Source organism: Calypte anna, chromosome 1 (genome assembly GCF_003957555.1).
Source record: "Calypte anna isolate BGI_N300 chromosome 1, bCalAnn1_v1.p, whole genome shotgun sequence".
NCBI classification, from domain to species: domain Eukaryota; kingdom Metazoa; phylum Chordata; class Aves; order Apodiformes; family Trochilidae; genus Calypte; species Calypte anna.
In genome coordinates, this window is record NC_044244.1 from 111,030,929 (window position 1) to 111,057,310 (window position 26,382).

General features: G+C 42.4%; 1 protein-coding gene across 9 annotated transcripts; it reads right to left on the reverse strand.

Moving 5' to 3' along the window:
• Nucleotides 1-10,304: 10,304 nt before the first annotated feature.
• On the reverse strand, nt 10,305-25,996 carry U2AF1 (U2 small nuclear RNA auxiliary factor 1). Of its 9 annotated transcripts, XM_030444867.1 has the most exons (11): nt 25,817-25,984; nt 24,318-24,775; nt 23,112-23,199; nt 22,843-22,899; nt 20,919-20,949; nt 20,265-20,331; nt 16,019-16,068; nt 15,293-15,391; nt 13,962-14,095; nt 13,533-13,625; nt 10,305-11,176 (listed from the first exon to the last, which is right to left on the reverse strand). In XM_030444867.1, the coding sequence occupies exons 2-11, from the start codon at nt 24,406-24,408 to the stop codon at nt 11,038-11,040; spliced, it is 849 nt and encodes a 282-aa protein (XP_030300727.1). In that variant the 5' UTR covers nt 24,409-24,775; nt 25,817-25,984; the 3' UTR covers nt 10,305-11,037. The 9 variants fall into 9 exon arrangements, with proteins under 9 accessions (XP_030300727.1, XP_030300734.1, XP_030300720.1 ...); XM_030444874.1 differs by lacking the exon at nt 24,318-24,775; XM_030444860.1 differs by lacking the exon at nt 25,817-25,984 and having other exon boundaries at nt 24,318-25,096.
• Between the last annotated feature and the right edge of the window lie 386 nt (nt 25,997-26,382).

The following is a 26,382-nucleotide window of genomic DNA, read 5'->3' on the forward strand; positions in this document are numbered from 1 at the left end:
CCAATGGCGGCAGAGCCGTGGCGGTCGCCACAGGGCGGGAATCGCCGGGCATCACTCGGGCTCCCCCCCGGGCCCTCCTTGCATCCCCCCCGGGCTTCCCTTCCATCCTCCGGGCTTCCCTTGCATCCCCCGGGCTCCCCTTGCATCCCCCGGGCTCCCCCCGGACCCCCCGATGCATCCCCCGGGCCCCCAATGCATCCCCCGAGCTCCCCATGCATCCCCCGGGCTCCCCTTGCATCCCCCGGACCCCCCATGCATCCCCCGGACCCCCCATGCATCCCCCGGACCCCCCATGCATCCCCCGGGCTCCCCCCGGACCCCCCGATGCATCCCCCGGGCCCCCAATGCATCCCCCGAGCTCCCCATGCATCCCCCGGGCTCCCCTTGCATCCCCCGGACCCCCCATGCATCCCCCGGACCCCCCATGCATCCCCCGGGTTCCCCATGCATCCCCCGGGCTCCCCCCGGACCCCCCGATGCATCCCCCGGGCCCCCAATGCATCCCCCGAGCTCCCCATGCATCCCCCGGGCTCCCCTTGCATCCCCCGGACCCCCCATGCATCCCCCGGACCCCCCATGCATCCCCCGGACCCCCCATGCATCCCCCGGGCTCCCCCGGACCCCCCATGCATCCCCCGGGTTCCCCATGCATCCCCTGGGCTCCCCTTGCATCCCCCGGACCCCCCATGCATCCCCCGGGCTCCCCATGCATCCCCCGGGCTCCCCTTGCATCCCCCGGGTTTCCCTTGCATCCCCCATGCATACCCCGGGCTTCCCTTGCATCCCCCGGCTTCCCCCGGGCCCCCATTGCATCCCTCGGGCTCCCCCCGGGCCTCCCATGCACCCCCCCGGGCTCCGCCTTACCCCACCCGGCTGGGACCCGGGCCGGAGCTCTGAGGGAAAACCGCCGGCAAACCCTACGGGTTTCTCCAGCCGCCCCTCGCGAAGCCCGTGGGGAGATGGCTGGCAGAGCCCGAGGGGACGTGCCTGGGCCCCGGCCTTCGAAGCCGTCGGCGTTTAACAGTGCGCCTGAGGGCAGCGGCCCTAGGGAAGAAGAGGCGGTGCAGCATAGGCCGCTCTTGACTCCGGAGCTGCTGCCGGCTTGTCTAATTTGGGGAAAAAAAAAAAAAATTAAAAAAAAATCCCACCGCATCAAGGGAGGCTGCTGTGAAGAGAGTTGCATGGCCGGGCCTGCGGCCAGACGCTCCCCCTGGCACCTGAACCCCCTGAAAAGGCCTCGCTCAGGGCTGGGCTGTGTCAGGGCACCCAGGCGGGATGCTGGGTCCCATCTGGGCTTGCACTGAGGAGAGCCCAGACATCTCGGATCAAAGGCTGGAAATACCCATCCTGCGGCAAGGAGGAGCTGGTGAATCCCCCAGCTGGGAATTGCAGGTGGGAAATTGTGCTGCAGAAGTGCAAGTGTCTCAATGAAGCAAACCCACGCTTGTAACTAGCAGAAATGGGTGTATCCCAAAAAGTACCAAGACCTGAGCATGTCTCTGGAAAACACCTAAACACTTTCTCTCTTTGAATTCTCATGTTGTCTGCTATTTCCCAGCCAAATAGGTTTCATCTCCCTGAGTCCTTATGCAAAAGATAGTAACTCTGTTCTGATTTAACTATTACATTTCTGATGGTATCTGGGGATGTGATAATGAGATGTTTCCCTGGGACATCACTCAGTGTCACAATAGCTGAATCTGATCTGCTGTGAACGTATGCAGAACATGGGATGCAAGTGAATTTAATGCAGTCAGTGAAAATTGGATCAGAGTAATGTTTGAAAACTACAGGGCATTCCAGATTGTGCAGAAAGTTAAAAAAAAAATAAAAAAATAAAAAAAAAATATCCTTGCATGAAAGCAAAGGCTTACCAGAGCAAAATGCCTCAAGAATAGAGCTTGTCATTTTAGAAAGTCTAAGAAGCAGCAATTTCTTCTGTATCTAGAAAAAAACAGCAATACAGAGAAAAGCAATTCCAAGTAGCTTTATTTTAGAAGTGTTCCATGTGCTTTTGGTATTTGAAGGAGTGGAGACAACTGTATGGTTCCACTGAACATACAGTTAATACATTGTATAGCTATTTGGTGAGTTTTGCATGCTGCATAAAAAAGGAACAGTATGTTTTAATGAGTAGTAAAAATGACAGATGTGACTGTTGAAGCTGAAGAGATTCAAGAGTCTTCCCAGTAAAAAAATGGACCACAACTAGGATGTGGGGTGGTATTTATGAAAAAACACAGGAAAAACACCAAAGAAGAAAAAAAAAAATCAAGAGAAGAACCATGTATTTTCTATCAGCCTTAAATAAACAGCAAAACTGTGGCTGAAAGTGGAATTGGACTTTGCCTTGCATTTGGTGCAGATAAATTATGGGATGGCACAGGAGGAATGCAGAGTGTGAGCATTGTTGATGTTATGAATGCCTGGCCCTTTGAAACGGGTGCCAGCTGAACCAGGGATTTACAGAGATATTGATGCACACGTGAGGCCCATCTGCAAAGCACAGCAAAGCAAAAAATCCATAAAAATTTAGGTGCAAGTGTTTGAAAACTGAAGTCATACCCACAGAGGGGTGGGCAAGGGGAGATAACCGTACTTTTTATGCCTTTTAGGAGGGACTTAGAGAAGAGGCTCTGAGTCAGATGTTCTGTCTGAAAAAGTGCCAGCCTCGCTGCAATCACTGCAGCTTCAGGCAGATGGGTGTTGAGATACTAAATTGGCAGCACAGATGGATTTCCCTGATTTTGTGAAATGTGAAACACACAGCAGAGGAGACTTGTAAGCCCAAGTGACAGCCCTATTTGGAAACCATCTGAACATAACATGTGAGTCTAATGAGAGGGATTTGTAATTGCATTACAGCTCTGCCCTCAAAATTCAATCTCCTTCACCATGGCAGCAGTAAGGTGAAGTCAGAACAGCAACACTTACATGAAAAGGGAAGTTTTGACTTAAAAGGAAAATTACTTAGAAGATAGCCAGAGCATCACTGACCCACACTGTGCCATGGGAATTAGTGGCATTAAAATTAGTCATGGTCTCTGGAAATGAATACACAAAGCTTTTCTCCACCCTACTGCCCACTAATTAGACCTGTTATGCCTGAGCTAAATCCATGGGACACTTAGATCACTCTTCAACTCAGCCTTGCAAATAACTCCTGTAAATAAGCAGTTCACTACCAATTTCATTAGTGAAGCCACTTAGGTAATTTCCTGCAGTCTAGCAATTCTTAGAATTATTTTTCTCCCAAGGAATAAAAGGGATTGTGGTGAGGGTTGGTATATAATCAAAATTATGATTTGATCAGCATAGTGGTAACATGACACTGACTGGAATATTAACATAGTAATAAACAGCTTGTTCAGGAATGGCGAGCAGAGGATGTTTTTTGTTGTATCAGTGATGAGCAGACACATTGAAAAATGGAAAGTCTAGAAAGAAGATCCCTTTGACGAGTGCAATCAGTGATCAAAGAGAGGGGGAAAGGTAAACATTGTTGTACCAGGATCACAGAAGGAGGAAGATCAGGTAGAGGAGGCTTTTTGCGAGTGACTAATGAAGTCTCTCAGAGAACCAATGGTGGCACTTGGGAAGGGAGAGCACAAGGCTATGGCACAAACTCTTGATCAGATTTTTATACAAAGGGAGGAAGAAACAGCACAAGAGAAGCCGCTCCATATATTAACTGTATAGGAGGGGTGCAAACAATTTTCGAGGGCAGAATCATGGTTCAAAATGGTCATTCACAGACTAGAGAAATGAGGTGAGAAAGTAATATAGAAAGCTGGCCAATAAGGACAAAAGCAAAATTAAACAGTCAGACAGAAACAACCACTATCTGAATAGCCACTATCCGGACAGCAATTGTGTATGTCTGTAGTGCCATGCAAACTCAGTGTGAGTCAACAAGGCCCTGCTGTTGTGAAAAAAGCAAACATCATACAGGGTTACACAAACAGGAATATAGTCTGCAGGACATATGGCACTTTCAGCACTGGTGCACTTGGCTGAGGTAACATGTCCCATCTCAAACAGAACATTTCAAAAAAGATACAGCCTGTGTGGGACATGCCTGAAGGCACAACTAGAAGGAGTAGAGAGAAGCGTGGCCCAGGAATAAAGACTGAAAGAAGTGGGCCTGCTAAGGGAGGAAAAAGCTGAAAAAAGACCAGACTGCTTTCATTTAGTTAAAGGTCCACGAGGGGTAAACCTTTATTAATGTTCCTTCAGCACAGGACAAAGTGGAGAAGGTCAGCAGTATAGCTATGAGGATTTAGGCTGAAGAGCAGAACCATAGCATGGCTCAGGCTGGAAAAGACCTTGGGAGGGCTGCAGTAGATCAGACCTGGTTGTTCAGACCTTGCCTGGTCAGGTTTCAAAGGCCTTCTGAGACAGAGACTGCCCAGTCTAGTCCAGTGCCTGGCTGTCCTTGTAGGGAAAATGTTTTTCATTACACCCAGCTGGAACCTCCCCTCTTTCAATTTCTGACCTCCACAAAGATCCTGACTTCTCCTCTTGCTGACCTCCTGTAGGCACAGGGAGGGGGCTGTTAGATTCTCCCCCTGTCATCCCTCCCCCAGGCTAAGCAATCCCTGCTTACCTGCCCTGTCCTCACAGGGTCACCACTCCAGCCCCTGACTGCCTCGAGTCCCTCTCCCTGGCCTGAACTCACTTCACCTACTGATGCCTTTTCTGTACTGCAGCCCCATAGCGAGAGACATTATTGAATATAGTCTAGTGGGTGCTAAGTAGAGGGGCATAATAACTTCCCTCAGTTTGTTGGCTGTCCCTGTTCATCTCACCAAAGATGCAGTTGTGCCTTTTTGCTCTCAGGGCACACTGTGTCCTCATGTCCAGCTTGCTGCCCACCATGATTCCCAGGGGCTTACCTGCATAGCTGCTCCCCCACCAAGCAGTCCCCAGCCTATGCCCTGCCAGGGATTCATCCACCCAGGGTGTAGGACTTTGTCCTTGCTGAATTTCATCAGGTTCCTGATGGCCTATCCCTCCAGCCTGTCCAGATCCTTGTGGAGCAATGCCTTGCCCTCTCGTGTCAGATGTACCGCCCCAGGTTGGTGTCATCCACAAACCTTATGATGAGACACTCATTTTCTACTCTAAGTCACAGATAAAAGTATTAAAACAGGACAGATACCAACACAGACCCATGTGGAACTCACCACTGGTTTCCAGGGAGGGTGTAACCTGCTAATGCCCTCTAAGCCAAGGCAGTTTGTCTCATCTGATAAACCCCTTACGCAGACTTGAACAACCCAGCTTGGGCACCAAGGTGGAGTGAAAGACAGTCAGAAACCTTACTCAAATGATCTACCAGTACTACACTACTGCTGCTCTCCTTTCACCCACAGATCTATCCCCTTAGCTAAAAACAGTGTCCCTGTGAAGTGTTAGAGCTGCCAGGACATGTTTGAGAATCACGGAGTTGTCCAAAAGACCAAGGCTTGGCTCCTTGGAGGCTGAGCAAGAAAGGCAATTAAGTGTCTCTGGTGTGGTTAATACAGTCATGTGAAAGGATCAAAAATCATGAGCCAAACCCCTCCAGATTGAAAAGACTGACCTAGACATTAATGAGACTATTACTTGGTCAGATTGTGGCCTGTCTTACCCTCCAGAAATTCCCTTGCCCATCCAAAGCCCAGCAATGCAATAATTAATGTTGCATGCAAAATCCCCAAGTCAGTGAGGCTGTCTGCTAACTTTCCACTCGTGATTTGTCCAGAAACCAGTTCTCCATGTCCTGCCTCAGTCCCTTTATCACATCTCTTCCTTCTGCAGCTCCAGGACTTTTTCCTCCAGCACAAGAGAAAGCAGAGAGGAAGCATCCTCAATGTTCAGTAGAGAAAATGTTCAGAAGAGGAGATGATGGAAGAGGCAGGACTGTTCTCATCCATAAAGCTCTCTCTCACATTTCTCATACACACGAGCAGCATCAGCTCCCAAGGGAAAGGGGTGGGTAGAAAAGGGAGGGATTGCTCCCCCTGCCTCTACCCACAGCTCTTCCCAGGTGGCAGTCTGGTACACATGCTCCAGAGGAAGCACCTCCCTCCCTCCCTCCCTCCCTGCGTCCCCCTGGCCAGAATCCCAGAAAGCGCCTGGAAGAAAGTAAGAACGATCTGAAACGTGTCCAATATTCAGCCACATAGGTTCCAAGACCCGCAATCAAGCCAAGTGCTGGCAAAAGCACAGCAGGCCTAAGCCTGGTGAACTAAAGGCTTTTTCAGTGAAAAACAAACGGACTTGATTGCTATCTGCTGCCTTTCTCCCCTCTTCCTCTTGTGGCTCACTGAAACCAGAGCATTAACTAATTTTTTTTCCTCCAGACCCAGCTAAGTATGCAGGTTTGGAAACTGAGAGCTGGAAGTGGCCCACAGCACAATTTCACAGTGCTGAGGAAAACAGCACTCTGCTTACCTTAATCAAAATTGCATGGGTTTGTCACAAAGGAATACCTGAATCCTATTATTTTCTCTTCCTAGTGGGAACTGCTTGCAGAACTCTTGAGTATTTTTAAGGTACTTGGATCAACAAGGGGCAACCATACTCACACAAGCTGCTAGGGCTTCAGCTCACCTGGGCTGCTGCTGGCCCCAGCTCCCCTCGCATCCTACCGCTTCACCAGAAGTCAGCACCTTTCTGCTTTGCTGATGGGCGAATGTGACTAACTTGCCTTTGGTCCTGTCAAAACAATCCAGTCAGAAAGCAAACACCAAAACTGAAATTATGAAAAAAGTAGTGAACCCAAGATTATTGGAATGCTACTAAAGAAATAGGCACTTGTGTCTTAACAGTTAAACTCAGACTTCTCCCTCCTGCTTTGCATATGTTGAAATGAAGCCATTGGGTACCAGAGCCACTGGGTTAGCAGCAGATCTGGTTTGTTACTTTCCACAGATCCTAATTCCACAGATCCAGCTTAGCAGTTGAAACTTTAGAGCCATTGAATTAACCCTTTTTGGCAGTAAACTCCAGAAGAAAAATAGGGACCTTCTAAAGTGGTTCTGCCACTTCTGTAGAAATACAACAAGACTGGGGTATTGGATAGCAGTGTCTCTTCACGAGTGGTACTTCTTGGAAATGACTATTTTATAGTAAAACATGACATGCATTAGGAATCAGATGTTTATGACAAGCACCTTGCTGACAAGGAAGGACTGTCCACATAACTCATCAGAAATTCTCCATTTTCCACGTGTGGATTTAACAAAATTAGTATTGCAAAAAGAATATGGAGACATATTTAAATAAAGTAACACTGGCAAATCAGATGAATTCAGAAATACCTGTGCATAGTTTTAGAATGCATCATGTATCAGTTCAACATGAAGATATCCAGATTAATTCCACAGACATTTTGGTTGCAATTTTGACATTTTCAGAACCAAAATTCATGCACTCCAATTGTGCTCTGAAGTAAGATCGCTCAGCTTCATCCTTGCAATAAATGGCAAATGCAGCTAAAAATATTTTCCTCTATGACAACCTTACCTACTAGGCATCACCTTTTTACAAGATTAAGAGAGTGCACCAACTCAGTTCCATTTTTAAGGTCTGACTTTTCCTGAACAGGACTGGCTTCAGGGGCAGCCATCTGCACTGCAGCCATTACAAGCACTGAGAACTCTTGCTAACATCCCCTGCAGCTGCTATGAAAAGTTTAATTTCTAATATATTAAAGACAGTATATTCAGTTTAACAAGCAGTGGCAATGGACACACAAGTGTTAATGCCTGTAAAATTCTGCAGGAGTGATTCAACACTTGGAAGAATTATCTTTAAAAAGCCATGATCCCTCTCAGCTACTTGTTTCTTCAATTAAAAATGCTCCATCAAAACGAGCCTTCTTATGCTCAGCAGACCACTGCAACAGAACCATGAGAAATCTCTCAATCTGAACCCTTACCAATTTAAAAGAACACTAAAAAAAAGCCCATCTCCAAGTTCCTCTCTTCTGATACTTCCTCAATGAAATATGAAGAGGTTGGGGTTTTTTATTAGGTTTTTTTTTTTTTTTTTTTGGAAAGAAAGGTTATGGGTTTTTTGGTTTTTTTTTAGTTGAAGACATACTCCACTAGCTCTAAAAAACAGAGGTAAAGAATCACTCAAAAAGTAGCTCAAGAAAAGAGCTAAGAATTCAAAACTTGTAGTGTATGTCCTCAGTCACTTAAAGAGCAGCATCTCATCTAAAGGAAAGGGATAATTTTTGTCAGATTCTTATAAAAAAAGGCTTTATTTTGAACAACTTTTCTCCATTTGGTTTTACAGTCTCAACATACATCATATTAATGGACAAGCAGCATTTTCACAGAATAAGAGCCAAATACAAAGAGGAGGAACCCACTTGGGATTAACAGTTTCAACCTTATTGACTCAGACTTCAGAAAACACTGTATGCTGTCACTTATTTGAGGTAAAGGAACTCCATAAATTAAGATCCACTCTTTAACAGAAGAGTCAACAATGAATTAATTGTGAAAAGTAGGTACCTTTGGGAAGGAGAGGTAAAAAATTTACTGTGAGCAACAATAGAAGGGGGAGGTAGGATTTCCACTTGGTTTGTGTTGGTAAGACAGTGAGTTTCAAATCTGATGAATCTGGCTGGTAGTTTTGTATTAACAGGCAAACCCAACTGAAGATATGCCATCAGCCTAGTTTATATGCAGAATGCTGTCACTGGGTAATCATTACATGACCAGGCAATAACCAGTGCCTGAGTTTTTGCCTTCAATTGTTTTCAATTACATACATATTCCGATTACATACTTAATTTCTGGGTAGCTGGGCAATCAGACCATAAAATGATGCACTTGGTGGAATTCCAAGAGTGCTTTCTTAAGAAAACTGGATTAGGGAGAAATCAGCCTTCTGCTATCTGTTCATGCAAAAATATACTCACAGTTCAACAAGGTTTAGATGAAGAGATGAAAGCTGTTATAGGGATGTGGTTTACTTTTATAAAATGTCTGTAGAGCAAACTAGTTTGTGTAAATAATCTGTGTATAGAAGATCTTAAGCCTTTTTAAACAGTATCCACGTTATACTAGATACGGTTTCAAAAAACCCAGAAAGACTCGCCTCACCTTTTCAATCTTAAGATTTATACTAGTTTACTAATAATCCTCAATCTCACTGAACAGGAAGTGGAACTGGATTAATAATCTGTAAACAATAACTAAATTATTGATGTTAAATTCCTAATGCCTAACAGAAATACCACAGGTTTCAGTTCAGCCATTTATTGGCAGGCACTGCTCAATTACTTCCAGTAAAAAGAAAGCATAATTTGATTTGTATACTTGCAACAAAACATAAGCAGTGAAGCCATCTTCACATAGATACATGTCTTTTAAAAGGTTACTGGCAAAATAAATTCCACAGTCTGGTTGGCCAAATCATTCAGTGTGAAAAAAAATAATTCAAACCGAATTGGTGCAAGATTTTAGTTGTAACAGGTAAAACAGATTTATTTAGAAAAGCTCATTTTTCAGTATGATTTTTTTTTGCCATCTCCAAGTTCCAGTGAGCAAAATGGTTTTATGCTTATTTTGGAAACAAACTGGTTTGTTAATCTAGCTATGTAATGCTTCCATATCCTGTCTTTCCTTTTTTTCTTTTTAAAGAACAATTAAGGGGCATATTTATCATTTAGCAAGCTATCCAGCTTGGAACTACAAAAGCACTAGTAAATTCTCACTCTCACTGGAAAGCTATATTGTATTACATAGCTTCATAAAAAGTTCTGTGTTGCAGAAATACAATCCCTGACCAAAATTTCTTACTATGTTACACCTGGAGTTAGAAGCAGACAAAGTTGAACTGCAAGTCAGCCATGGTACAGACTGTCTTCCAAGATGTTCCAGCAGTTATTTCATTTAAGAGCTATACCTCCTTAAGAGATATACAACCTAAGATATCCAGCTGTTCTGCAATTCATTTAAAACTCAGAAAAAGATGTTGTTTGTGAAGAAACTGTCCTCTATCCATTACCTGTTATCATATTTCAGACTATCAGAAAGTAATTAAAGTAGGACAAAAAGTATTTGTCTTCCACTAGAATTCAATTAGTTTCCCATGACTTTGAACACTAACAAAATGTTTTTTATTATATGATGGCTAAGAGAACCAGGACTGAAATAAATAAATCAGCCTGTTAAGGAATTTGGTCTTTGTATTTAGGGCTATGCATTTCCTTCAAGAGATCCTATGGATTATGTCGCATGGAGCATACATTTTTGGTATCCTCAACTGCCTACTACATACATCCATACATCATAGCAATATTTTTTTTTTCACACTGCACTAGGCAACTTTCTTTCCAGCCAAAACCAAGGAATTTAGTCAAGAATCATAAAAAAATTGAACTATGAACTCTGGCACGGCCAGGAGTAGCAACTCAGCTACTCCAGTGTGCTTAGAAAATAGGCTTTAGATTTTACACCAAGAAATTGGATTTATTGTAAATGCCACAGTCACATTGATAGACAGAGCACAGACTTCTGGTAACAAACAAACATACATTTTTGTAACTAAGCGTTTACTACTCGGTAAATAAATGCATTTCGCACAGCCTTCCTTTTAAATGTACCTAAACTAACCTAAATAAGCAGACAGCATAGCAGAAAAGGGAAACTTATGTGAGTAACTGTTTCTTAAGCAGTATATTATTTTTACTATGTATATAATATTTTATATTATATACACACACATTTTCATCAACAGTTCAAATTATAACCCCCCTCCCCAAAAAAACCAAACCCAAAAAAACCCCAAAACTGGCGCTCCTCCAATACATTTACCACCTTTCTCTCAGGCATAGTTAATCTAGGTATTTGTCAAGATAGAGGAATGACAGTTAAAAAGACTCCTCCCCCCCACAAGAAACAAGTTACACAAAGAATACTGTATCACTACAAATTTTTTATTCAGAAGCCCATCTTAAAAAAAATCTCATTATGAACTTGTTTGGTCAAACTACAACACTTTCTAGCAGACATACAGTAAAAATGGCATGGCTCAGAATCGACCAGATCTTTCACGATCTCTTGACCGCCTCCTATCACGTTCACGGCCTCCTCCTCCTCCACCACCACCTCCACGACCACGATCTCTGGATCTAGACCGACGTTCACGGGACCTCGACCTGGATCGATGCCTTCAAAAGAAAGTTTGGACATTTTATTGCTTCATCATATGCAGCAATTTACTCACACAGCAGATCACTTAGGGATGTACGTAATGAGGAAGACAACAATGAAGAATTCGAAGGATTGGTAACTTGGCACACAGGCTGGAAAACTATCTATTTACAAACTGAACTTAACACTGTATTAACTCCCTGGTATTAAAATACTGATCTGTTGACTACCATTCCAATAGAGGTGCAGAACTTAAGGAAAGGCATCTGGAGAAACCAAATGCCTGTTTACACAGCTGTTAATTAAAGCAGCAAGGGAAGGGGACACCTACTTTTACAGTTATGAATAATTCTTAAAACACAGCAAAACCCTATAGCTGTAATGCCACTCCTATTAAATCAACTGTATTAACAATTACAACTCAGTTCTCTTTCCTTGTTTGTTGCTTGTTTTTTTTTCCAGATAGTCTTCCCTGCCTCTGAGGTTGACTAACTACATTCTGGAAGAAAGCTAAGACTCTCTATAGATTTATAGCTCATATGGCACTTGTCAAGTAAAAGACTGGTTTGAATGTTTTTAAACATTTCAGACAAGTCAGTTTTATGAAATCAGTAAACTGTATTGCTTCACACAGGTGTAGAAATTACGGCAGCTAAAAAGCTGAAAAAAGTCTGAATTCTGCAGAGTATTGTTCCATGGTGACATGCTTTGGGGTTGGAGTGTGTGCAATAACAAATTTTAATAAAACAGAAACACCTAACTCTCTTGCATACTCTTGTACTGAGGTCACTAAATAATCTGTTACTCAGAAGTTCTGGTTTACCCTCTTTTTTTCCTATTCAAAATATTTTGATGTATTTAATTTTGTGTAGAATTACATTAAATCAGACTATTTTATACAATCTATCTGTGAAACCCCATTAACAAGATCAGACATGTTTTGTATCAAGCCTTACTGCTAACCAGCTTTAGCTGCACTAAGAATAGGACCGATAAAGACATAACTGGATGGAGGATTCAGCTCTTTGACTTGTTTTACCACAGAATGAAATTGGGCTTTGGGTAAAACAATCATGTTCCAAAGCCAAGCACACAGGTCTGATTTTCTTGCAATAAAAGGTGGTAAAACTTAAAATTATCCTTACTGAATCTGAGATGCAGGTTCATAAAAGTGCCCAAGAAGCTAATATAGTACCATATTTTGTCTTTTTCAAACAACATTGAAATATCTTAGAAAGAGGTTTAAGTTTGAATTAATTTGGTACATTTTAGGAAAGTATTTAGGCACAAATACGTGTGTCTAAGCAACACAATCGGCATTTTCCAAAGTTAAATGCATCCTTAGAGGTCCTAAGACACTGCCAATTGGAGACATTTATAAGAAAAACACGTTCACAATCCCAAGCTCCCTCTGTGATTAAAAAAAGAACAACCAAAAACCCAACAAACCACAAAATCATGCTCCATATAAAAGGAAGCTCAGCAATTTTATGTCCTTCTCCTGAATAGCAAAGTCCTAAAGCAAGCAGATGGAACCCAGCACAAAGTGAACCATCCACAACACAGGTATCCACAGCAATGGCATAGGCCATTCTACAAAGTAGCTTAATTAATAATTTAATAAATATATACTATAATACATTTATCAAAAGCTTTCTTGCTGCCATTAATGCTTTGCCCTCCTGAGAATTCCTATCAAGACAAGTCATGCTGTGATGCTAGCATTAGTAAAAAGTGAGCTCAATACAGCCATTGCCTGTTATAAACACTAAGGAATTAATATGGGTTAGAAAAGTTGGCATACACTGTTAAAAACAAAAAATGCTGGGTGCTGAATATGATCTATAGATATGCTTGATTGTCTGTAATGTTGAAAATGGCCACTCTGATCCTGCCAAAACACCCATTAGCCAAGTAGCCTGCTTCTAACACAGGCAATAAGTATGTTTAGATCACAATAAAACAGAGAAGAGGCATAAAGCTTCAAGTTCACTCCAAATAACAAGGCATATTCTCTAAATAATGTCCACCCCTAACAGTTCAGCTTGGAGATTTGAACCACAGGTAGGACCTATGTACTTAACATTCTTCAGTGAACTGTCTTCTCCTTGAACCCTTCCTTCTCTTAAAGCCAAAACTTTCAGCATCCATGCACAGAACTGCAAAGCAAGAACCACCATAGCTTCTTTTTCAAGACCTAGTCCTTTGTTCTAAACTGGTCACTTGGTAGCTTTACTTGATGCCCTTTCATTGGCATGTGTCAGAAGTGAAATAGAAAAAGGAGAGGACTTAAGTTTCAAATTTTGCCTTCAGAAGTTCCAGTGACTGAGCCTTAATTTACCCAGTTTTAATAGTATTTAAAAGCAAACTTACTTTTTACGACGCCGCCCATACAACTCGCGCCTTAACTCTCGAGAAATGGGCTTCAAATGCATAAAGTTGCAGAAACCTCCTCGTGTACATTCTCTGAAACACAATTCAAGAGATACAGTTGAAACTCACAGCTCTACACAGTATGTGCTTGCCCTGAGCCCTCGGGGACCACTAACCATCTAAAAACTCATCACCATTAAGACCAGTAAATGACAAACATCCTTTACAGACACTGACCCACTCCAAGATCAAAATCCTAAAAACACAGCAAAAGTCAAGAGGTTGACTGCAGGTCCTCTGTGTTAACATTACCTGCGCTGGTTTTCTTCCTACACGAAGATACACCTAAAAACCACACCCAGCTAACAACCCTGTTAGTGCCAGCACTTGAAAGATAGCATCACAGGCAAGCAGGAAGTCACTTTTTACCCCATTTCGTATTGGCGGCAACAGGCCTCTCTGAAGTCAGTCACAGGTGAAAGCTCAGCATGAATGGGCTGCCCATTAAACCAGCGATTGTTCAGGTCAATCACAGCCTTCTCTGCATCTTCTTCACGGCGAAACTAGAGGCAAAATTTGGATTTTCTTGTATTACAGAGAAGCAACAGAAGGAGATTGCACTCTCTTATTAATCGCTTGTGTGACATCTCACGCTTAGGACTAGCAATCGAACTAGAAGCTGCATCAGAGCTCCTGGGAAAGTTTATCAAATCAAGGGTAAAATGGTTGTTTTTCATTAATCAAGACTGGGAGCTAATCAAAACACTGGTATTTTCTCTAAATTATGTTCTATTTGGTCTTTCAAGTTTTGTGGTTTTTATAAAAAATATAGAAGGTACTGTATTTTCTTAGTTTAATTGAAGAGACTGCCAAAGTGTACTTCCTAGAACACCAATGCTCCAATTTTAATAGCTCTTTTTCAAACACTTAAAAATCTGCATGAAATTTTAAGCTCTCATTCTATTAGAATTTACAAAAATCTTAACCTGTTCTTATGACACATGTGAAACTCAAAATTTCAAATTCTTTTCACAGCTAACCACTTCTAAATTTTTTAAATCAAACTTTTTTCTGACTATGAACTACACAGCTGAGAATTTTAGGTGTGAAAATACTTCCCAATTAAGGGAATATACAGTAAAAATATTCACACAAACTCTCTCAGACCTCACCAACATGGTGTACACACAATTTTTGCAAGTGACAACATTGTACTCACTATTCAAAACATACCTATGACTTTCAAGAGCTAAGCTGAAGTGCTCCAGTCTGCACACTTTAAACCACCCAGCTACTGCCAAATATAACTTGGTTACAAGCAGTTTTGTCTAACTGGGAAGTTAGAAAATAAAAACACCTGTTGTGAATACACCTCTGCTCATAATGAAGTGCTCATAAGGTAGTGTGATAGGAATATAGAGCTCAAATCAATCCTGGCATACTAAACAGTCCAGCAGTGGTGACGATGTAAAAAAACCCCTAGTGTTAATATTAACCTTAATAAAAATTACTGAGAGTTTAACTAGCAAGAAAACTTCCCATAATCTTTTAAGATTTCTTACAGATTCCATTGACACTTCCAGTCTTTCTACCTGACACTGTGAACTTGAGCTTATGTCCTATAGAGTTGCTCTTGCAAAATCTACAAGCATGCAGTAGCTTTTAAAATTATAACCAATAAATACTACCCCTACTGATTAAACATTTATCTTTATATCTTTATTTATTAAACATTTAACATTAAATCTTTATCATTATACCTTTACGTATACGTTTCCAACTAGATGATCTCCAAGATTATCACAAACGTTCATCTCCTCAACTTCACCATATTTTTCTTCCATTTCCGTGAAGACCTCCTAAGCACAAAGCAACCAATTAGAAGTTGGCAGCACGTTAGTTAGAAGTACAGAAGGATCACATTTATCTCCCAGTTAGCATGAAAGGTCTAACCTAAAAAAAAAACAACCTGAAAAAAAACTTCCTTTTTTTTTTTTTTTTGCACTTCAATTTTAAAATTAGTACTTTTTTGACCAGTACTGTGTCCACTTAAGTACAGCATGCACTAACAGGATACACTTAAAAGCTATGGAAAACAATGCATACAATATTTACAGAAGACATACAATAATAAACCTACGTACAAACCTTGATGCTACTGTTTCACTTCACCTACTTCTCTACAAATATCTACATATACTTTCAATTTACAAGAAATTTACAGGGAATTACGAAATCAAAGTGCTACACAAAAAAGTTGCTGATTTTCAAACAAAATATATTATAAGCAGGAAACTTAAAGCCTGACTAACCAAAGGATATTTCAGGAAATATTAAGCACTGAAAGTTTAAAGTATTACAGAAACACCTGAGGAAACAAGTGCATTTCTCCGAGTCCATCTAATTGTGCTATACACTGAACCCATTTCTAATTCATGTCAACAAATCCACTCACACTTCAGTGCATTTTAACATCTTTTACATACCTCAAAGAATTCATCATAATGTTCCTGCATCTCAACATCGCTGACAGCACCTGTAAAAATCAAAAGTTCTATCGATTAGAACCTATAAATAAAAAGAGATTTTGATCATACTACAAGACAATCTAGAGAGGCCATCTGGAGCATAAAAGACACCATATAGCATGGAGCTAACTAACAGGAATATTAAAAATAAGTATGTGTCAAGATCTTTGAGTCCCCCCCAAAGTATGTCAAAACATTACATCAACATGATCAAATCAAAGTAAGTTTTAATGAGAGCCAAACTTTTATACCACAAATTTAAAGGGGAAATGAATTACTTTGAAATATCACTTAAATTTAATATACAGTGGATCCTCTTTCTACCAACAATTTTACCTAAGCAGAAGGCAAGTGCTTTGTTAAATCTGCGTATTTTAAAACGTGATCGCAATTTAGTTTACCCCTTCCTAAAGGGAGAATTTCATTTTAGCATGCCCACCTCTCTAGGATATACACCACAATTTGACAGCACACAATATAACATAGCCCAGAATATTTTTTTTAAAATAATCTTTGAACAATTGTTGAAATGACAAACTTTTCTCAGTGCCCTTAAAGAAAGTTACCACAATGCTCTCCAATAGAGGGCAGTTTTCTAGTGTAAGTTTGAATACAACTTCATTTTTCTGTAGTCCTGCAGAACATCTTTCAGTGCAAGACAAGCCAGCAATATATTCAGGTAAGGTAATTTCTCATGCTCCAAGCTGGACTATACACATGAGCGCTGCTTGCCTGCTGCTATGAAAAACAACTTCAATTTGTCTGAGCTTTCAAAGAATTAAAAGAAGTGATTTTTAATATTTCTTTAAACTACATTAAGCTATATACATTAAAGCCTAATGTAGTAGCTCTTCACCAGTTAAGTGATTTATTAAAATAAAGTGGAGCAGTTTTAGGAGAGAAAAATATTCTAGCCTTTAAATTACTAACACCATTGTTTTAATTCACAGAACATGAAGGATGAGAAACTGAGCCAACAAAGCTGAGCTTATTAATTTTAGGCTGATATGAAGAGTTTGGACTCAGTAATTTTCATCTAGTATTACCATTTGGTCAAACTTTGTATGCTCTTCAAGGGCTCTAAAACCAGCCGCACTCTCTTGAACTATGGATTAACTATTCTTCCACTCAATTCACTTCCTGAAGAAGGCTTAGTGGCATTTGTTACATAGCTTAGGCTAACAATGTTTCTGCATTTGAAACATGTTAAGAACTTTCTTCTACACCATTATATAGCACATTAAGTAATATCAAACATTAAACCAGTTTTTCTAGACAGTTTAATACTTAACTAGATTCCCAAGTTTCTGCCAACACCATTGATAATAGTTTACTAATATCTGGAAGGGTTTTTTTGAGAGGGTTGGTTGTTATTTTTTTGGTGGTTTTGGTTTTGTTTGGGTTTTTTTTTTTTTAAGGTATCAGAGAGGGGCTCTGTGAGCCACACTGGGTGTGTAATTACTTTTTACCAGATGCACAAGTGTAAAAACTTTATAAGGAGATTCCACTGTCAAATTAGGAGATCACAAGCAACAGTTAGTTAACAACTACTTGAATGTCCTTCTAAAGTGGGACGCACACATATGTACAGGCTTTACAAACATTCATATATTCCAAGGCTTCTGGTTTGTGAACCCTGAGAAGCCCCATTACTAATTAAAAATACTCAGGAAAACTACTGCTGTTCAGAACTAAGGTTAATCCTCTACGACGGCAATAGAAAGGAAGACAGTTAACAACAACAAAAGCATTAAACAGCTACCCAAGTTACCCATTTAAAATACATGCAGTACTTAAGTAGGGACAAATACCGAAAAAACAGGGAGCCAGGAGTTTCAGCAAACCTATTGGTAACAGAGCCCCAGCTCTACCACAGAAGGTACAGTCAGGCTCTGTTAAAACAGCTACCCACTTGTCAAGACCAACTGGAGTTGGATACCAGCATTTACAGTGCTAGAGACTCTGTACAAGACTCTTGCAGCTGTACAATCTAAACAGCTCCACAGACCAAACTGCTGCAACTCTGTGCAAATTAGTTACCAGCGCATTGAGAATTTAGGACGCAGTGGAAATACACAGCTGTATCTTTTTTTTGTTTGTTTGTTTACTGAAACAGCATTAACTACTAAGCATCTGCAACAAGAAAGCCTACAAACCAACATAACTGTTTAATCATCTAAACAAACATGTATCTCATTATGTATCTAGCTTGTGTGATAAAAATCTCAAATTACTTCATTAGCCATTGCTGCTTTTAGAAGCAGAAGAGACAGTGTTGTCTTGCAAGTTAGTGGCTGATTTCACAACACATGTCTAATCAAATGCTGGTAACTAATCTGAACTAGTCTATAACCCGACAGTCAAAGAAAGGAATAGCCAAACAAAGCTTTATTACCACACAGTGTATATTCACTTCAATGAGAAATATTAGTTAGAAAATAACGCCAGTCCTTTTTGATCCTAGAATTTTAAGTCTTACTCTAATATTGATGATTTTGATGTTTCAATCACAATGCTACATCAGTAATCACCGATAAACAATCCTGCTCCTTTAACTTCTGCCAGTCTCACAGTAGGTATGCTTTCTTATGCCCATTCCTACTTCATGAGGAGTCATTAAATTAGTTCATTACCATACCCAAATGCATTCCCTTCCTCAAAAGTACTTCTAAGGATCTATTTTCCTAAGTAAATATACAACATGGTTTTGAAATTCAGATCTTCAAAGCATGGGAAGAATTTGAGGCATGCACCTATCCAAAAAGGACAGCTGCCAGAAGGGAACTGTTTGTCAGCCAAACTGTATTCTTCCAAAGTAGACTCTAAATGGAAACTGAATTAACCCAGGACAAACTTCTGCATGCAGTCTGAAAAGTTTCAAGTTCTCTTAACATTTACAGAGCAGGAAATTTGTTCTGGATGAAGTAAATGTGTTACTTTCCTGCTCTTTTCGACAGTGTGACCTAATGGATAGCACAAAACATACAGAAAAGCATTCCTAGGATGCAGGCAACTTGCAGGGAGAAAGGTGGAGGGAAGAAAGCAGTGCAATCAAGACTGCTTTGTAGGGGAAGTACAATTTCAACCCTTTCTGATTTAATAGATGGTATTCAGACTCCCCTTTTAGGGAGAAGGGAGGAAGGTGAATGGGACAAAAAGTTTTGTTCTGTTTTTTTTTTTTTTTGTTTGTTTTCTGTGCTTGTGTTTGCTTTGGACACATTCAATGAAACGTGGTCAGTTTGATCTGTTAAACTGAAATGGTAGACCAGCTTAAGTCGACACTGAGCTCTGACAATCAAGCCCAGGGAACCAGTGAAGGAACTTGTATGAACTTACAGCGCAAACCGTCAGCAGACTGGGAAGAGTTTTGAGGGTTACGGTAAATGTTCAAGAGGGCAATGGTCTGAAATACAAAACGCAACAACTTTATATTACGGAAAATAATTTTAACAAGAAACCGGTTTCCTTTAGGGTCGCTTTAGCCGAGTCTGTGCTGAAAAAGAGGTGGTTATTCTCTCCCAAGAAGGAGAACTTTCACTTATCTGGTGACCTGTCTGAATCAACCTAACACTGTCAAGTAACAGAGATCTCATGATACTCCATTATTGTATTTTTAAAATTTTGTTTGCTAATGACTGTAGAGGGGTTTAGCATGCTTTCAGCCAAGTATATAATAGATAGCATCCAAACACAGTTGTAAAATTAAAAACATAGTAATTTGTTGAATTTGTTTTTACTGAATGGTTTTAGTAGCAATACCCCAGTAAAAGGAAGCAATACAATAATTGCAGCATAACATGAAATCTCTATTTTCCTAAAAGACTTAGTATGAAAGAAAACCCAGTTCTTTTGGGGAAACTTACCGTGTGACACACTTTTACCTATTAATTTTATTTTCTGCTAAATCAAAGAATTTGAGAAATGTCTGCAGTTTAGCCCTTTCAGAATGCAGTATTACTAAGCAATCAAGTTTCACTTTGCAGTGCAAAAGAATCTGCATGGTCAAACTCATGCAGTGGGTTCTGCATTCTGAACTGCACACATTTCACAAGTTCTTGATCTATGCGCAAGAAGAGTTCCGTCACTTGTCCTGTTTGCAACAGCTTTATGTCAGCAGCTCAGAAGCCAACATTATTTTCTCATAATTAGGAGTGGGCTCTTTAACACCATTCTTTAAAAAAATTTCTCCAACTGTGGGACTTACAGTGTGAGCCGTCAGCCGTCTGTGCACTGTTTTGGGGGTTACGATAGATGTTTTGAATCAAGATGGTCTGCGGGGAAAAAAAATAAAAAGGGGAATTCTACTGGCTGCTGTGCATATAATAGACAATTGCAAAGAGACAACTTGTTTGCAAACAGCTAAAAGTACTATTTTATTCTTAAGACTTCCTTTTCGTATTTGCAGAATATCTTCCAAAACTGCATCCAGACCATCATATTATGAAAACAGTTTTAATTAGCCACCAAGAAAGAGCTGCATTTGTCTCAACAGCTATCCTCAATATGGGAGTTGTGAGGCACAGAAACCTAAGTCGTCCAACTATGTGGTATGGAGACACCTAGCTTTCAAGACCAGATTCATTATTGTAATTCTAGGGGGGGGAAAAAAATAGTGTTATGTGCACAGCGTATAATATAGAATGCCACGGAGTCTAAAATGTCACGCCAGACAGTAAGGTTTTTAGGGAAGAGCTACATCTCGTTTTGTGCATCAGGAATTTCTTGGTGGAATTTCTGTTTAAATAATATAATAGCATCATAGGTTCACATCTTTCCGATCCTTCAAATAAGGACAATATCCTTTTAGCCCTTCTGCTTTTTACTTGAAGAATTAGCCCAGGCAGACTTGAAACCTTACATTTGTACCGTTCTTCTTAAAATCAAGTTGTCTGAAAAAACAAACCATGTTTAAGTTAGTAAACTAATATTACAAAAAAATTTCAAATGTCCATATCACTGTAAGCAGCTCAAAAATTGAAATTTGACTACTTAAAATACAAGCTCAATGTTAGTATAAATCACAATCCCCAAATAATTTTAGCTTACACATTATTATTAGTCACAGTAAGAATACAGAGCTTAAAGAAGCCACAGGACCAGCAATGTCATACCTACATATGCTGCCCACTTAACATGTAAAAAAAAAAAAACAGTCTGTAACATCACATTTAAAAATCATACACTTGTGTTATAACAAGTATGGCCATACCAACCAACACTTTGTGCTTCTGTGGCCCAGGTTTAAAATAATTATTTTTTGGCCTACAATTGGAGAGAGCCAGAAACATGCATATAGCTACATGTTTCTGCTGACTGGTAGTAATTTGATCACCGTGGACTGCAGGACCTTTCCTAACAGGGCTCTTCTACCAAGAAGCTGCACCAGCAATAGCAACACAAGATAAAAACACTGTGCCGGTAACTTCCTGTGAGTAAGATACCACTTTTCTATTTTTTATCACAGCTGATTATCAATCTGCATACAAATAAAGATTTCTGTAGTGAACTCTACACATGTCCCAGGTACATCTGAGATGTTACTGTACAGCACATCTGCCAAGTACGATGCTTTCACAGCCCCAGACATCACTGCATAAATCTGATAACCCTGCACACCCGCAGATTCTAAAGCCAAGCTAAAGGCTGCACTGACAGAGAAAACTGTCTTTGCACACCAAGTTATTCTGTAACAAGAATAAAAATGAAATACCTATATATACACCATATATAATTTGTTTGTTTCTTTTTTAACTTTAACAGAAATCTACTTTGGAAGCTGCCCAATTCAGAAATATTTTCTGAATTTTTAATGACCTAGAAATTACCTAAATTTAGGTCTCAATAACCAATCACATTTCAGCACACTTTCCATGTGTGGAACATGGAAGAGTTTTGAAATGGACTTTTTTATTTTTCAGGTACAATATTTACATCGAAAACTTTTAAATTTCCCAAAGCTGGAAGCTGGTTTTTTTTTTTCTTAGTTTAAGTACCAGCAGTGGCCTTTACTGATCAATAAGCTCGACAGCCCCCATTAGGATCCCATTCCCACCCCCCATGCTCAAGGTTTAACTTGATAAACATCATCTCCCTAAACTCCAGCCATGTGGAGTACTTGCCTCCCTAATGCTCCCCAAACTAACACCAGTCTCCACTCTCATCAATGCTGCTCCAAGTCAGCTAAAATGAATTTGTAGAGGACTCCATTTCTACATAGAACTTTACCTTCGTATGTACAACTGCTGATAATGCAGCAGCTTACATAAGCACTACTTATCATTGTAATACTGCCAAAGAAATCTCTTTACCTGCATACCTTGACAATCAGCAGTGATAGAAAAAGGCAAAGCACATAGTTCTCCAGGAATGTGAGTTCTGAAAGCTATAGAGCTCATAAAAAAAAACCCTATCACCTACAGCACCTTTTTTTGTTTCAGGCAGACATGCAGTCACACACCATGTCTCTAACAATATTCAAATAGCAAAAGACTAAAATTATCTGTCAAATCAACTGATATATATACCCTCAGCAACCAGGCACATTGTTTTCAGTAAACTATTCTTTCACATTTAAAGCAAGTATGTAAGTTACTCTTGGAATGTAAGAGCCTGGGTCAGAGAGCAAATAGATGCAAAAGTTGCCTTTATTAATTAGTTTTCTTCTATTATATACATAAAGGAATAAGTTCACACCTTGAAGACAGGTGGAACATGCTGTCATTGTGATTCAAAAACTCTGGGATGGTTTAAGTGCCTAAACACCACTGAGAAGGCACACTCACCTGAAAGTTAGCACTGGTTGGTCTCTACTACAGGCAAGCTTACAACAGCATCGCTTCCTGCAGCCATTAAGGGTGACAGGAGATAATTAGAAATGCTGGGAGAAGTAAGTTTAATACCCCCAAAAAAGCAAAAACCCATATAAACTGGGGCCAAAAGTGAACTAGTTAATCTGGAGCTTGGTAATTATTCACTTGTATCTGAGAATCTATGTTTTAAAGAAGCTACTTTAATATACTTTCACAAGAAAGAGTACAAAAGGAAAACAAACCTGGCTAAATGTTGGTTTGTTGTGCAACCGAGAACATCTGTCTCCATGACGACAAGCTCCAATTTTGAAATAAAATGAACAGTTGACTCTGCAAGTAAAAAAAAAAAAATAAGTCACATATTGGAACATAAAGACATAAATATGCAGTTCCTACAAACATATGCCCTAAGTGCCTTCATCTTGATGTGGAGAAGTAACACATAAGACCAAACCAAAAAAGCACAGGAAAGCATTACAGCAAACCTGGTCATATTCATTCCTCTTTACCCCCAGTTTACAGCAAGTCATCTAATAAATTTAACCTGCTCTTCAAACCCAAACTGCTCTCAGGATACCACCAAGGACAGAAACAATCACTACTGTTCTACCCTCGTGGTTCTCCTATTGTCCTTTATATTGGTTTCACTGGGTGATGGGAAATAGTGTGAAAAACATTCTGGAACGTTACACCACAAGCTGTGTTTGTGTCTTAGTTCATGCATCCCCCTAGCCTAGGCAATATAATCTGCTTTGAAGGGGACTCAGTTGCACCTACCTAATGGTTCATGAACCACCTGTTTAAAGTTATACTCTAAGGGTAACTCAGACTGCTGCGGACACAGTATTTGAAATTATTCAGATGAGAGAAAAATAATATTGCACAAAGAACACACACAAGCAAAATAAATTCACTTAAGCCATTTCCATGAACATAATTAATAATTTTAAAAGGAATCATTTAATACATTTTCAAACTTTGCTTGAATTAACTCCCATGACACCTTCAAAACTATGATGCTTTAGGAACTCCAGTAAAACTCTTCACATTTAAGCGGAATTCACATGGAATTATCAAAGAAAATCATACAGAGTTTAGTTACCTTGGCTGAAAAAAAATGAATGCAAAGTTTGGAAGGGCAAGAAACTACTCTGGGCTATATACAGGTAACTGAAATATAAGAATTCTGCTGGAAGAAAGATTATTATTCCCATTCTAATTGTTAACATCAATTCTTTCCACAATCCTGTGTAACCAATGTCAGCTCATAGAGGGGAAGAATATTAAATTACTACAGCATATCTGATCACTAGAAAAACATTCTACTGTAAAACTGTAACATGCTTACTTTTTGAAAATATATACTTAGCATTACAATATACTTACTGTCTTTTCTGAACTCTAACCTGAAACAAAAAAATGTCTACCTATAAATTTTCCAATAGTACCTCCAACTTCAACACTTTCTGGAGCGTTCTGCTTGCTTTTTGGAAAGAAAATAGGACCAGTGCAGGAATTTCGTGCCTGCTGTGAGGGCATATACTACTGCATTATATCAGAAAGGATGCTACAGCAAGAGAGCTCAAGAGAGGCTGGCGAGACATTGCTTTTCTGACAGACGAGTGAATTGGAACTGTCATGTAGCGCTACAAAGCAGAAGGAAAACAGAAGCCTCACGGCCAGGGGCCGACAAGAGCAATTTTAGTCCATCGATGCCCCCTTTCATTTTTACGAGTGGAAAAACACGTTGGTTTGGTCAGGCCGACGGTGACCAAATTTTCGTTAGGAGGGTTTTGTAAGGTACGCTTCCAACAACCAGAGAAGCTAGAGGCGTTCCCGACGCGTGGAAGGCTGCAGGCAGAAGCCTGAGGATCAGGATGCAGCAGTCGGGGAAATCCTCCGCACCCTGGGGGGGGGGGAGAAATAACCAGTCGCTGTCCTTGCAGCAGAGCGGAAGCTCTCGGGCTGCTGCGAGGAGCAGAGACACGAACAAAAGGAGAAGAGGAGGCCCTTTCCGGCAGGAAGCCGCGGGAAGCTCGGCACCCAGCGGCCCCGACCGCTCCCGCCCCGCCGCCGGGGAGGAGGGGGAAGGGGAGAGCGGGGGGGAGGAGGAGGAGGGGTGGGTTGGAGAGGGGACGGCACCGCGCCACGAGGCGCGGGCACACCCGCATGGCTGCCGGAGGAGGAGGCGGGAAAGGCTGTGTGGGCGGGGGGGGGGAGAGGAAGGGGGGGGGGGGGGGGGAGGGGAAGAGGAGCGAGAAAAAGTCCCCGAGGAGCAGACCCGACCCGGTAGGGGAGAGAGAGGGAAGCGCATGGGCGGGGCCGGCGACGCGGGGACGCGCAGGCCCCACGCGGGGAGAGGCGCGCCCCCGCGCTTACCCCCCCCCTTGCCCCTCCCCCCCAACCTCCCCGGCACTGGCGGCGCGCGCACGCGCGCTCCAGCGATGGGGGAGGGGGGGGGGAGGGGAGTAAGGCCGCGCCGAGAGCCTTCGGGGAAAAGGGAGGAGGAGGAGGAGGATGGGGGAGGGTAGAGGGGGGGGGGGGGGCGCGCACCCGCCTCGCTTCCTCTTCCCTCCGCGCGCCGCCACGTTCCAGCGCGCGGTGGGGGCAGGGCAAAATGGGGGTGGGGGGATGGGAGGGAATGGGGGACGAGAGAGGCTCCCGGGCGGGCACCAGGGTCCCGGGGGTGCATCACTCGAACCCCCCGAGGCGGGAGTGTAAGAAACGGGCCGGGCTACCCCCCCGCGGCGGAGGGAGGAGGGGAGGGAAGGCGGGGGCCGGGGGTGGGGAGGGCTGACCGCACGGTCGAACAAGCCGCCCAGGCGGCCGCTGCGCGCGTCCCCGCGCCCCGCGTAACCCACCACCGGCCTCCGACCTCCCCCGAGCTCTCCCCCCGGGAGCGCCGGAGCCGCGGGAGCGGCACGGGAAAGGGGGATGGGCCACTCACTTGTCCTTCTCTGTTCCGAAGATGGAGGCCAGATACTCCGCCATCTCCCACCGCCCGCCCGCCCGCCGGACAGCCCGGCGCCGACCGCGCACGTCACAGCGGCCGCGCCGGAAACACTTCTCCCGAACCCTGGGGGAGGGGGGGAAGATGGGGGTTGGCGGGGGAAGACTGGGGAAAGGCGCGCACGTTGCGCATGCGCGGAGGGTACCGCCCGCCCCCTCATTGGGGGAGCGGTGCGGGGTTCCCCCTCCCTCCCCCTCACCCACACCCCCCGCGCGGCCGGCCTCGCTCGCGCCACGCGGTGCCGTTGCCGCGCATGCGCCTGAGCCGGTGCCGCGCTGTGCGGAGCCGAAAGGGGCCGGGTCGGGCCGGGCCGGGTTTGGGCTCTTGTGGCGGCCCAGCGGGGCTGAGGAGAGGGCGGTGCCCTGACCCACAGGAGTCGGTCGAGCTGTGCTTAGGGAGGGGCAGCGGCCGCCAGCCAAGGGCTGAGTGGGTTGTGGCGGGAGGGAGAGGGTCTCCTGGGGAGCTGCGGTCTCCGATGTGCCGCAGAGGCTGGCGTGTGTTCC